The sequence below is a fragment of the Cherax quadricarinatus genome, chromosome 69 (assembly GCF_038502225.1).
Source record: "Cherax quadricarinatus isolate ZL_2023a chromosome 69, ASM3850222v1, whole genome shotgun sequence".
NCBI classification, from domain to species: domain Eukaryota; kingdom Metazoa; phylum Arthropoda; class Malacostraca; order Decapoda; family Parastacidae; genus Cherax; species Cherax quadricarinatus.
Genome location: NC_091360.1, coordinates 16,514,588 through 16,529,481, shown reverse-complemented (window position 1 = coordinate 16,529,481; position 14,894 = coordinate 16,514,588). Strand labels below are relative to the sequence as shown.

Below are 14,894 nucleotides of genomic sequence, written 5' to 3'. Positions count from 1 at the left end.
CCTGTATCACTCCACAGTAGCTTCACCTACTTGTATCACTTCACAGTAGCTTCACCTACCTGTATCACTTCACAGTAGCTTCACCTACCTGTATCACTTCACAGTAGCTTCACCTACCTGTATCACTTCACAGTAGCTTCACCTATCTGTATCACTTCACAGTAGCTTCACGTACTTGTATCACTTCACAGTAGCTTCACCTACCTGTATCACTTCACAGTAGCTTCACCTACCTGTATCACTTCACAGTAGCTTCACCTACCTGTATCACTTCACAGTAGCTTCACCTACCTGTGACACTTCACAGTAGGTTCACCTACCTGTATCACTTCACAGTAGCTTCACCTACCTGTGACACTTCATAGTAGCTTCACCTACCTGTATCACTTCACAGTAGCTTCACCTACCTGTATCACTTCACAGTAGCTTCACCTTCCTGTATCACTTCACAGTAGCTTCACCTACCTGTGACACTTCACAGTAGCTTCACCTACCTGTATCACTTCACAGTAGTTTCACCTACCTGTATCACTTCACAGTAGCTTCACCTACCTGTATCACTTCACAGTAGCTTCACCTACCTGTATCACTTCACAGTAGCTTCACCTACCTGTGACACTTCACAGTAGCTTCACCTACCTGTATCACTCCACAGTAGCTTCACGTACCTGTGTCACTTCACAGTAGCTTCACCTACCTGTATCACTTCACAGTAGCTTCACCTACCTGTATCACTTCACAGTAGCTTCACCTACCTGTATCACTTCACAGTAGCTTCACCTACCTGTATCACTCCACAGTAGCTTCACCTACCTGTATCACTTCACAGTAGCTTCACCTACCTGTATCAATCAACAGTGACCTCACCTACCTGTGTCACTTCACAGTAGCTTCACCTACCTGTATCACTTCACAGTAGCTTCACCTACCTGTATCACTTCACAGTAGCTTCACCTACCTGTATCACTTCACAGTAGCTTCACCTACCTGTGACACTTCACAGTAGCTTCACCTACCTGTATCACTTCGCAGTGGCTTCACCTACCTGTATCACTTCACTTTAGCTTCACCTACCTGTATCACTTCACAGTAGCTTCACCTACCTGTGACACTTCACAGTAGCTTCACCTACCTGTATCACTTCACAGTAGCTTCACCTACCTGTGACACTTCACAGTAGCTTCACCTACCTGTGACACTTCACAGTAGCTTCACCTACCTGTGACACTTCACAGTAGCTTCACCTACCTGTGACACTTCACAGTAGCTTCATCTACCTGTGATACTTCACAGTAGCTTCACCTACCTGTGACACTTCACAGTAGCTTCACCTACCTGTGACACTTCACAGTAGCTTCATCTACCTGTGACACTTCACAGTAGCTTCACCTACCTGTGACACTTCACAGTAGCTTCACCTACCTGTATCACTTCACAGTGGCTTCACCTACCTGTATCACTTCACAGTACCTTCACCTACCTGTGACACTTCACAGTAGCTTCACCTACCTGTGACACTTCACAGTAGCTTCACCTACCTGTGACACTTCACAGTAGCTTCATCTACCTGTGATACTTCACAGTAGCTTCACCTACCTGTGACACTTCACAGTAGCTTCACCTACCTGTGACACTTCACAGTAGTTTCACCTACCTGTGATACTTCACAGTAGCTTCACCTACCTGTGACACTTCACAGTAGTTTCACCTACCTGTGATACTTCACAGTTGCTTCACCTACCTGTGACACTTCACAGTAGCTTCACCGTGACTCAGTATAGTCACGCTAAACATACCAGCATTGCATTAAACTCAGAATAACTGTTGTACACCCATCTTAACTCTGGTAGGCCTAGCTTTAGCTCTGGTAGGCCTAGCTTTAACTCTCGTAGGCCTAGCTTTAATTATGGTAGGCCTACCTTTAAGTCTGGTAGGCCTAACTTTAACTCTGGTAGGCCTAACTTTAGCTCTGGTAGGCCTACCTTTAACTCTGGTAGGCCTAGTTTTAACTCTGGTAGACCTAACTCTGATAACTCTACCTTTAACTCTGGTAGGCCTACCTATAAATGCAGTAGGCCTACCTAGGTAGCCATCACTTTTTACTCTAGTAGTCCTACTTTTAACCTTCTAGTCACATAGGTTTACTTTTAACTCAAATAGGCCGGTGTGAATTAAAGATTGGTCTATCAAACCTTTAACTCCAATAGCCTTACTTGTAACATAGGTCAACCTTTAACTCACATAGGCCTACCTTTAACTCCGGTATGTAACCTTTATCTCGCATAATAATTTCTACAAGTACGTGTACAAGGTATACAGGCCTAGCTGACTTCAATGACATACTACTGACATACTACATGGTCTGATCAATCAGGCTGTTACTGCTGGCTACACGCAAACTGACGTACGAGCCACATCCTGGCTGGTATGGTACTGACTATAGGTGCCTGTCCAGTGCCTTCTTGAAGACAGCCAGGGGTCTATTGGTAATCCCCCTTATGTATGCTGAGAGGCGGTTGAACAGTCTTGGGCCCCTGACACTTATTGTATTGTCTATCAGTGTACTCGTGGCGCCCCTGCTTTTCACTGGGGGAAAATTGCATCTCCTGCCGAGTCTGCTTTAATAGGGAGTGATTTTCGTGTGCAAGTTTGGTACCAATGCCTCTAGGATTTTCCAAGTGTATATTATCGTGTATCTTTCTTTCCTGCTTTCCAGGGAATACAAATCAAGGGACTTCAACCGTTCCCAGTAATTTAGGTGCTTTATTGTGCTTATGTGTACCGTGAAAGTTTTTTGTACACTTTCCAGGTTAGCAGTTTCACCTGTATTGAAGGGAGCAGTTAGTGTACAGCAGTATTCCAACCTAGAAAGAACAAGCGGTATGAAGAGAATTATGGGCTTGGCATCCCTAGTTTTGAAAGTTCTCATTATCCATCCTATCATTTTCCTAGCAGATGCGGTAGATACATTACTGTGCTCTTTGAAGGTGAGATCCTCTGACATTATCACTCCCAGGTCCTTCACGTTATTTTTTCGCTCTGTTGTATTGTTAGAACTTGTTGTATACTCTGATACAGTTTTAATTTCTTCATGTTTTCCATGAGTAGTTGAAATTTCTCTTCATTGACCTTCATATTATTTTCTACTGCCCATTTGAAGATTTGGTTGATGACCGCTTGTAGTCTTGCAGTGTCCTCGATGGAGGTCACTGTCAGGGCAATTTGGGTGTCATCTGCAAAGGAAAACACGGTACTGTGGCTTACATTTCTGTCTGTGTCAGACATGAGGATGAGGAGCAGGATGAGGGCGAGTACTGTGCCTTGTGGAACAGAGCTTTTCACTGTAGCAGCCTCAGACTTTACTGTTTAGTGGAGTGTAGAAGTAAGCACAGCCATAGCAGATATAACAGTGGGGAAGAAGGAAGGATATTTAAGAATTAGTAGACCAGCATTGTTCCTATATAGAAGAAAAGAAAAATAAGTAAAGAATGGGTAAAGAATTAATGAGGAATAAGTCTGTTGATTATATCGGGTACAATGGATGGTGGAATTGTTATCAAAAGAGGAAGGACAGAAAGCAGGACTGTAGAGGAACTAAGATAATTAAGGATTAAAAGGGAATGTGTGGATCATGTGTTTGCATTGAAACGTATGAGTAATAGATTTGTTTGTTGTATAAATTTATTTAAAAAAAGGTGTTGCAGGTGTTGCAGTTCAATGGAATATGTAAGATGTTAAAATTTGTAAATTACTTTGAAGGCGAATGAGGTCAAGTTATGGAGGCAGAGTGAACCAAAAAGAAAGAAAATCCCCAAAAAGAAAATACTTTCATCATCATTCAACACTTTCACCTCACTCACACATAATCACTGTTTTTGCAGAGGTGCTCAGAATACAACAGTTTAGAAGTATATACGTATAAAAATACATGACATATCCCTCCAAACTGCCAATATCCCAAAACCCTCCTTTAGAGTGCAGGCATTGTGCTTCCCATTTACAGGACTCAAGTCCGGCTATATAAAATAACCGGTTTCCCTGAATCCCTTCACTAAATATTACCCTGCTCACACTCCAAGAGATCGTCAGGTTCCAAATACCATTCGTCTCCATTCACTCCTATCTAACACGCTCACACACGCTTACTGGAAGTCCAAGCCCCTCTCCCACAAAACCTTCTTCACCCCCTCCATCCAACCCTTTCGAGGACGACCCCTTCCCCGCCTTCCTTCCCCTAAAGATTTATACGCTCTCCATGTCATTCTACTTTGATCCATTCTCTCTAAATGACCAAACCACCTCAACAACCCCTCTTCAGCCCTCTGACTAATACTTTTATTAACTCCACACCTTCTCCTAATTTCCACACTCCGAATTTTCTGCATAATATTTACACCACACATTGCCCTTAGACAGGACATCACCACTGCCTCCAACCGCCTCCTCGCTGCTGCATTTACAACCCAAGCTTCACACCCATGTAAGAGTGTTGGTACCACTATACTTTCATACATTCCACTCATACATTCATACATTCCACTCACGTTTTTCCCTCTATGATTAACCTCATCCTTCATAACTCCATCCGCTGACACGTCAACTCCCAAATATCTGAAAACATTCACTTCTTCCATACTCCTACTCCCCAATTTGATATCCAATTTTTCTTTATCTAAATCATTTGATACTCTCATCACCTTACTCTTTTCTATGTTCACTTTCAACTTTCTACTTTAATCCCACCTCTCTTCCGAACACCCTAGCATTTACTTCTTTTACAACTCCATCTATAAATATATTAAACAACCATGGTAACATTACACATCCCTGTCTAAGACCTACTTTTACCGAGAAGTAGTCTCCCTCTCTTCTACACACCCTAACCTGAGCCTCACTATCCTCATAAAAACTCTTTACAGCATTTAGTAACTTACCACCTATTCCATATACTTGCAACATCTGCCACATTGGTCCCCTATTAATAAGAGAAATTAAGAATTCCCTAACAAAATACTGTAAGCTAAAGAAGCGGAATATTTTCCATAAAATTATAACTTAGACCAGGATGTGGCTGTTCAGTGAGTTTATAAATTGCATTGTAAACGAAATGGATGTTTGAGTGATGAAAGAATGAATACAATATAATTTAAGAAACGACACAGTTGTTTTTTGCTGATGATACAGTGTCTTTGGTATACTCAGAAGAAAATTGGCAGATGTTGGCAGAGAACTTCAAAAGTTGTGGAAAAGAACTAAATTTTAACAAAGTAAAATGTGAAGTAGTAAGAGTAGGAAGAAATCTACGATACAGAAAGACTAAGACATCAAACTGGAGTTAGAACAGGAAAAGTGAATGAATTTAGGTATTTGGAAAGAAAGTAGCAGAAAACTGTTGGCACTGGTGATGTTTTGTCTTAAATTAATTTGTAATGTGAATTTTATGTAGAGAAATTAAATTTTAAGAAATTGAAGACATATATTTCAGGGAGCAGATGAAGAGTTGTGGATTATTTAGAAAGCATGATGAGGAGGGTTTATATATCTGGAAAGACGTACATGTGACGTCAAAGGAAGAGTCCTAAGGAGAGTGGGAAAGAGGTTTTAATAGAGGTTTAAGCACTCAACAAGTATGTGTGCTAGACTGGAGTGAGTGAAAGCAAATGATTTTAGGGAATTAACATGTTGTTAGAGTGCGAGCATGGTAACATACATTAAAGGATATAGAGAGACTGGTCAGTTGTACTAAAATATTTTAGCCAAGAAACATAATACCTGATCATGTCCATTCACGTTTGGAAAGACAGCAAGGGAGTGTGATGGTAAATGTGTTTTTTCTTTCTGTCCCCCAAGACAGCAGATAATACGACTGTCACCATATTGACCAGATGATAGACTGAGGTCATTAACTTAACATTTAGGTTTTAGTTCAAAATTCATTGATCAAAGGAAAACATGTTAATGTAGGTTGATAGATGGGAAAAAAAACTTATACGGAAATTTGGTTAAAAACTGATTCTTATATATAAATCGTGACTTCGTAAAGTGTTAACAAAATTCCCATTTCATAAAGTTTTAAGTGCTTACTTTCTGACATGTTCTCAAAACAAATTCCTCTTTTACAGTGATCGATCTGTTCAACGCCCAGGACTACAACGCATTTATGAAGTCCAACGCCTACCCTCATATCCGGCGACTCCTGCTGGGGTAGCCGCCCTCACTCACGCCCACACCACGCCCACCCAGGTCTACCTTGGTAAACACCAACACGTCTTGTGGCATGGCCCTTAGTAGCAAACACTTACCAGGGAGTTAGTCGACTATTATGAGTCGCATCCTGGGGAGGACCTAACAAGGACTCCAATGAAAATAAGCTACATTGATGAGCTGTCTTATTTTATCCTTATTATCCCTCTAAGTTACTAATCCGGATTATCTTTTCCATATGAATAACAGTCGAGGCAGCACGCGCAGAACCTGTAGAAACATGAGCATTCATGCTTGTAGTACTGACACATTGTTATTATCTATGAAAATAGATGTAGCAATAACAGTATGAGAATATATATTAGTATTCAAAATTATTTTACGATAATCCTAACAACTGTTATAGAAATATGAAAATAAATAATACATATATACAGAAATGACTAATCTCTCGACAGTTCCAGTAACATTCCATTAAACTTTAAATAAATATGTGTAACTGAGGTGCTAAATTTCTTACAGGTACAGACAGGGTGTTCTGAAGGAATGTGATGGTACACAAGTGTACCTAAGTGTACAGCTTGAGCGTAGGCCTACCGTGAATTTAGGCTTACAAGAATGACATGACGGCTACAGAGGTATCCAAGACTAAAGCCTGGATATAGAACTACTGTAGTGACGTTACAATTGCAGACGTTTCCTAAGGAAGTAAATGTAACATCAAAACCACAAGTGCCTCCATTCATATCATGTGTGATAGTGTTAAAACAAGAGACCGATTCCAGTGTTCATGATGTCAGCTGAACTACTTAGATGTCAATGATTATTAAGTGTGAAGACATCAAACTTACAGACGTTCTGTAACTTGCTTCTTGGAATGATGTCAGAGCTACAGATGTTTTCCCAGCACCGTATATGCGATGTCTTCACAGTCCCCCCATGCATGACAATGGGCATGAAACTCAAAAATTTCCTCAGTCTACCATGTATGGTCACAACTGAAGACATTTTACCCCATCAAATATGTTATTCTCATGACGGTATATAACAGACCTCGACCTCCCTTAACTACAACAGTTATCGGAAATAACTGTTTAGAAAATTAACTCCAAGGATTTTTGTGTTTAAATAAGAAAGTAATGGGAAACTCGCCTGAGTGTTTCTTATGAAATGACTCTTTGAATTGAATGGTTATTATTGCAAGATGTTGAAAGTAACAACCACTGTTATGTGTTGCTAGCAGGTTGCTGCAAGCAGCAATTACTGGTGTGTGTTGCTACCAGGTTGCTGCAAGCAGCAATTACTGGTGTGTGTTGCTACCAGGGTGCTGCAAGCAGCAATTACTGGTGTGTGTTGCTACCAGGGTGCTGCAAGCAGCAATTACTGGTGTGTGTTGCTACCAGGGTGCTGCAAGCAGCAATTACTGGTGTGTGTTGCTACCAGGGTGCTGCAAGCAGCAATCACTGGTGTGTGTTGCTACCAGGGTGCTGCAAGCAGCAATTACTGGTGTGTGTTGCTACCAGGGTGCTGCAAGCAGCAATCACTGGTGTGTGTTGCTACCAGGGTGCTGCAAGCAGCAATTACTGGTGTGTGTTGCTACCAGGATGCTGCAAGCAGCAATTACTGGTGTGTGTTGCTACCAGGGTGCTGCAAGCAGCAATTACTGGTGTGTGTTGCTACCAGGGTGCTGCAAGCAGCAATTACTGATGTGTGTTGCTACCAGGGTGCTGCAAGCAACAACCACTGGTGTGTGTTGCTAGCAGGGTGCTGCAAGCAGCAATCACTGGTGTGTGCTGCTACCAGGGTGCTGCAAGCAGCAATCACTGGTGTGTGTTGCTACCAGGGTGCTGCAAGCAGCAATTACTGGTGTGTGTTGCTACCAGGGTGCTGCAAGCAGCAATCACTGGTGTGTGTTGCTACCAGGGTGCTGCAAGCAGCAATTACTGGTGTGTGTTGCTACCAGGGTGCTGCAAGCAGCAATTACTGGTGTGTGTTGCTACCAGGGTGCTGCAAGCAGCAATTACTGGTGTGTGTTGCTACCAGGGTGCTGCAAGCAGCAATTACTGATGTGTGTTGCTACCAGGGTGCTGCAAGCAACAACCACTGGTGTGTGTTGCTAGCAGGGTGCTGCAAGCAGCAATCACTGGTGTGTGTTGCTACCAGGGTGCTGCAAGCAACAACCACTGGTGTGTGTTGCTACCAGGGTGCTGCAAGCAGCAATCACTGGTGTGTGTTGCTACCAGGGTGCTGCAAGCAGCAATTACTGGTGTGTGTTGCTACCAGGGTGCTGCAAGCAGCAATCACTGGTGTGTGTTGCTACCAGGGTGCTGCAAGCAGAAATTACTGATGTGTGTTGCTACCAGGGTGCTGCAAGCAACAACCACTGGTGTGTGTTGCTAGCAGGGTGCTGCAAGCAGCAATTACTGGTGTGTGTTGCTACCAGGGTGCTGCAAGCAGCAACCACTGGTGTGTGTTGCTAGCAGGGTGCTGCAAGCAGCAATTACTGGTGTGTGTTGCTTCCAGGGTGCTGCAAGCAACAACCACTGGTATGTGTTGCTAGCAGGGTGATGCAAGCAACAACCACTGGTATGTGTTGCTAGCAGGGTGCTGCAAGCAACAACCACTGGTGTGTGTTGCTAGCAGGGTGATGCAGGTAACAACCACTGGTGTGTTGCTAGCAGGGTGATGCAAGCAACAACCACTGGTGTGTGTTGCTAGCAGGGTGATGCAGGTAACAACCACTGGTGTGTTGCTAGCAGGGTGATGCAAGCAACAACCACTGGTGTGTGTTGCTAGCAGGGTGATGCAAGCAACAACCACTGGTGTGTGTTGCTAGCAGGGTACTGCAAGCAACAGCCACTGGTATGTGTTGCTAGCAGGGTGATGCAAGTAACAACCACAGGTGTGTTGCTAGCAGGGTGGTGAAAGCAGCAACCACTGGTATGTGTTGCTAGCAGGGTGCTGCAAGCAACAATCACTGGTATGTGTTGCTAGCAGGGTGCTGCAAGCAACAATCTCTGGTGTGTGTTGCTAGCAGGGTGATGCAAGCAACAACCACTGGTGTGTGTTGCTAGCAGGGTGATGCAAGTAACAACCACTGGTGTGTTGCTAGCAGGGTGATGCAAGCAACAACCACTGGTGTGTGTTGCTAGCAGGGTGCTGCAAGCAACAACCACTGGTATGTGTTGCTAGCAGGGTGCTGCAAGCAACAACCACTGGTATGTGTTGCTAGCAGGGTGATGCAGGCAACAATCACTGGTATATGTTGCTAGCAGGGTGATGCAAGCAACAACCACTGGTATGTGTTGCTAGCAGGGTGATGCAAGCAACAACCACTGGTGTGTGTTGCTAGCAGGGTGATGCAGGCAACAATCACTGGTATGTGTTGCTAGCAGGGTGCTGCAAGCAACAACCATTGGTGTGTGTTGCTAGCAGGGTGCTGCAAGCAACAACTACTTGTGTGTGTTTCTAGCAGGGTGATGCAGGCAACAATCACTGGTATGTGTTGCTAGCAGGGTGCTGCAAGCAACAACCACTGGTATGTGTTGCTAGCAGGGTGCTGCAAACAACAACCACTGGTATGTGTTGCTAGCAGGGTGGTGCAAGCAACAACCACTGGTATGTGTTGCTAGCAGGGTGATGCAAGCAACGACCACTGGTATATGTTGCTAGCAGGGTGGTGCAAGCAACAACCACTGGTATGTGTTGCTAGCAGGGTGGTGCAAGCAACAACCACTGGTATGTGTTGCTAGCAGGGTGGTGCAAGCAACAACCACTGGTGTGTGTGTTGCTAGCAGGATGATGCAAGCAACAATCACTGGTATGTGTTGCTAGCAGGGTGCTGCAAGCAACAACCACTGGTGTGTGTTGCTAGCAGGATGATGCAAGCAATAACCACTGGTGTGTTGCTAGCAGGATGCTGCAAGCAACAACCACTGGTGTGTGTTGCTAGCAGGATGATGCAAGCAACAACCACTGGTGTGTTGCTAGCAGGATGCTGCAAGCAACAACCACTGGTGTGTGTTGCTAGCAGGATGATGCAAGCAACAACCACTGGTGTGTTGCTAGCAGGATGCTGCAAGCAACAACCACTGGTGTGTTGCTAGCAGGATGATGCAAGCAACAACCACTGGTGTGTTGCTAGCAGGATGATGCAAGCAACAACCACTGGTGTGTTGCTAGCAGGATGATGCAAGCAACAACCACTGGTGTGTTGCTAGCAGGGTGCTGCAAGCAACAACCACTGGTGTGTTGCAGTACTTGTGGCACACTTTGCCTCCCACAAGTTTATAACACAGGGAAAACGACACTAGAGCGATTGTTATGTTAGAAATGATATATAATGTCGACAAGTTGACGAGTAAGACACACGTACAAAAGTATCTTTATTGTTGAAACATTTCTCCTACACTGTAGGCTTCTTCAGTCAAATACAGAGGCAGTAGGTGTAGTACCGAAGTAAAGATTGTGTAATCAGTCCATTAAGAAATATTATTACAGGTGGTCAGTCCCTCAGCCTAGAGTAGAGTTCAACTCCATTGTCTGAACTCTATACCTACTGCCTCTGTATTTGACTGAGGAAGCCTACTGTGTAGGCGAAATGTTTAAATAATGACATCTAACTGTTGTATATGTGTCTTACTCATCACGAGTGTCGGTGTTACTGGTATTAATACTGAATGGTTTCAGAGTTACAGGGCACCGAGACACATAGCAGTGTGGTATCCACTGGTCTTATGGCGATACAGCCAACTCTTTCTTGAGGCTCCTTCACATACTTGAATTTTTTAATAACTGCGATTGAAAAAAATACATCCAGAAATTGACCAGCGCAAACTATGATGGCTGTTCAACGCGATGTTCATCTTCCGACGAACAGAGAGAGAGAGCGAGAGAGAGAGAGAGAGAGAGAGAGAGAGAGAGAGAGAGAGAGAGAGAGAGAGAGAGAGAGAGAGAGAGAGAGAGAGAGAGAGAGAGAGAGAGAGAGGTAGAGGTTACTGTTTCCTTAACACAAGTACGATATCAATAACTGTACGTGTTCATTACTGCTGACTGAGAAAAACACATTTCACTTTACATAAAAACATATCAACAAATAATGTATATCTCTGTACATAATACTGATTAAAAAGGCGAAAACTATACAAAAATAATTGCTGAATCTGAAAATAGTCTATAATACCGACGAGTTGATAAGTAAGACACATGTGCAACAGTTAGGTATCTTTACCCCGAAACGTTTCGCCTACACAGTAGGTTTCTTCAGTCGAGTACAGAAGGGTTAGCAGAAGCAGAAGAGATATGAAGGTGTAATCAGTCCATCAGCCTTGAAGACGTAGTCTTGAGGTGGTCAGTCCCTCACCCTGGAGAAGAGTTTTGTTCCACAGTCTGAAACAATGTGAAGTTGAAGCAACAGTATGGTGACTTATGTACTGTCAGAAGGTGAGGTGTAGTCCACTAGTAGAAGTACGTAGTTCTGTCCACCTCATAACTACGTCTTCGAGGGTGATCGACTGACTACATCTTCACTGCTTCTGACAACTCTTCTGTACTCGACTGAAGAAGCCTACTGTGTAGGCGAAACGTTTCCGAATAAAAATACTTAACTATTGCACATGTATCTTACTTATCATAAATAAATGCTTTTGCAATTGCATGTTAGCGGCATCGCTGAGTGCTACTGCTGGTGTAGTTCCAATTAACTAAGATTTAGAGCAAGTAGGTAATATAAGTTAATTATGTAAGGTGTATTAAGTTTCCCAGGAGACATTAACTCAACTCCAGGATGTGAACTGTTAGTTGTAGAGTGAACCTTGGTGTGTAGAGTACAGTGTTGTTACTCAGTTATCCTGAGAGGGCATTAGGGTGTTGTTACTCAGTTATCCTGAGAGGGCATAAAAGTAGTGTTGTCACTCACAGTTATCCTGAGAGGGCATTAGGGTGTTGTCACTCAGCTATCCTGAGTGGGCATTAAAGTAGAGTGTTGTCACTCACAGGCATCCTGAGTGGGCATTAGAGTAGAGTGTTGTAACTTACAATTATCCTGAGTGGGCATTAGAGTGTTGTCACTCATAATTATGCTGAGTGGACATAAGAGAACAGCGTTGTTATTCATAATTATCCTGAGTGGGCATAAGAGAACAATGCTGTGACTCATAATTATCCCGAGTGGGCAACACTGCAATACAGTGTTGTCACTCATAATTATCCCGAGTGGGCAACACTGCAATACAGTGTTGTCACTCATAATTATCCCGAGTGGGCAACACTGCAATACAGTGTTGTCACTCATAATTATCCCGAGTGGGCAACACTGCAATACAGTATTGCCACTCATAATTATCCCGAGTGGGCAACACTGCAATACAGTATTGCCACTCATAATTATCCCGAGTGGGCAACACTGCAATACAGTATTGCCACTCATAATTATCCCGAGTGGGCAACACTGCAATACAGTGTTGTCACTCATAATTATCCCGAGTGGGCAACACTGCAATACAGTATTGCCACTCATAATTATCCCGAGTGGGCAACACTGCAATACAGTGTTGTCACTCATAATTATCCCGAGTGGGCAACACTGCAATACAGTATTGCCACTCATAATTATCCCGAGTGGGCAACACTGCAATACAGTATTGCCACTCATAATTATCCCGAGTGGGCAACACTGCAATACAGTATTGCCACTCATAATTATCCCGAGTGGGCAACACTGCAATACAGTGTTGTCACTCATAATTATCCCGAGTGGGCAACACTGCAATACAGTGTTGTCACTCATAATTATCCCGAGTGGGCAACACTGCAATACAGTATTGCCACTCATAATTATCCCGAGTGGGCAACACTGCAATACAGTATTGCCACTCATAATTATCCCGAGTGGGCAACACTGCAATACAGTATTGCCACTCATAATTATCCCGAGTGGGCAACACTGCAATACAGTGTTGTCACTCAAGTGGCCAAATCATCAAATTAATTCGTCAGTAACTGATCAACGAAGGAATATATCCAGTGATACCTTCCTTAACACTTTAATATACAAAAATGTGTCATGCTAAGGTGACACTGTTACCTGGTGTCATGTAGGTGACACTGTTACCTGGTGTTATGTAGGTGACACTGTTACCTGGTGTCATGTAGGTGACACTGTTACCTGGTGTCATGTAGGTGACACTGTTACCTGGTGTCATGTAGGTGACACTGTTACCTGGTGTCATGTAGGTGACACTGTTACCTGGTGTCATGTAGGTGACACTGTTACCTGGTGTCATGTAGGTGACACTGTTACCTGGTGTCATGTAGGTCACACTGTCACCTGGTGTCGCGCTAAAGTGACACTGTTACCTGGTGTCATGTAGGTGACACTGTTACCTGGTGTCATGTAGGTGACACTGTTACCTGGTGTCATGTAGGTGACACTGTTACCTGGTGTCATGTAGGTGACACTGTTACCTGGTGTCATGTAGGTGACACTGTTACCTGGTGTCATGTAGGTGACACTGTTACCTGGTGTCATGTAGGTCACACTGTCACCTGGTGTCGCGCTAAAGTGACACTGTTACCTGGTGTCATGTAGGTGACACTGTTACCTGGTGTCATGTAGGTGACACTGTTACCTGGTGTCATGTAGGTCACACTGTCACCTGGTGTCGCGCTAAAGTGACACTGTTACCTGGTGTCATGTAGGTGACACTGTTACCTGGTGTCATGTAGGTGACACTGTCACCTGATTTCATATAGGTAACGTAGTGATTTTTATGACGTAGTTATTTATATGACGTACTGATTTATATGACGTAGTGATTTATATAACGTAGTGATTTATATGACGCAATGATTTATATGACGTATTTATTTTTTACATAATATTTTGAATGACGTAGCGATTTACATGAAGTTATTTATACGATGTTATTTATATGTGATTTATATTGTTATTAATATATGATTAATATGATGTCGTATATATGATGTGATTTATATGACGTGATTTATATAATGTAGGTATAATTTATATAATGTAGGTATAATTTATATAATGTAGGTATAATTTATATAATGTAGGTATAACAACATCGTTGATGAACAACGTGTATCACCTTAATTTGTATTTAAATTTGAGTTAAAACTATTTCAATACAGAATAAATTTAGTTAATCTTACGAGGTTCATTATTTATCTTAGAAGAGCCAGAGTGCTGTGATGCTGTGTGCTGTGATGCTGTGTGCTGTGATGCTGTGTGATGTGATGCTGTGTGTTGTGATGCTGTGTGTTGTGATGCTGTGTGCTGTGATGCTGTGTGCTGTGATGCTGTGTGCTGTGATGCTGTGTGCTGTGATGCTGTGTGCTGTGATGCTGTGTGCTGTGATGCTGTGTGCTGTGATGCTGTGTGCTGTGATGCTGTGTGCTGTGATGCTGTGTGCTGTGATGCTGTGTGCTGTGATGCTGTGTGCTGTGATGCTGTGTGTTGTGATGCTGTGTGTTGTGATGCTGTGTGCTGCTGTGTGCTGTGATGCTGTGTGCTGTGAGGCTGTGTGCTGGGCTGCTGTGTGCTGTGATGCTGTGTGCTGTGATGCTGTGTGCTGTGATGCTGTGTGCTGTGATGCTGTGTGCTGTGATGCTGTGTGATGTGATGCTGTGTGCTGTGATGCTGTGTGCTGTGATGCTGTGTGCTGTGA

The 14,894-nt window shown here is 43.3% G+C and overlaps 1 protein-coding gene across 2 annotated transcripts in view; it reads left to right on the top strand.

Moving 5' to 3' along the window:
* LOC128701891 (serine-rich adhesin for platelets-like) overlaps positions 1 to 14,548 on the top strand; it is a 354,089-nt gene extending 339,541 nt beyond the window's left edge. The window contains exons 8-10 of one of the 2 annotated variants that reach the window (XR_011393962.1): positions 6,123 to 6,253; positions 6,727 to 14,240; positions 14,281 to 14,548. Coding sequence is in view for 1 of the 2 variants with exons in the window: in XM_070099856.1 (XP_069955957.1) it covers positions 6,123 to 6,208 (86 nt within the window). In the remaining variant the exon portion in view is untranslated. Of the gene's footprint in view, positions 1 to 6,122; positions 6,254 to 6,726 lie in introns of both variants that reach the window. The other variant, XM_070099856.1, reaches the window with a different exon arrangement.
* Positions 14,549 to 14,894: the final 346 nt, after the last annotated feature.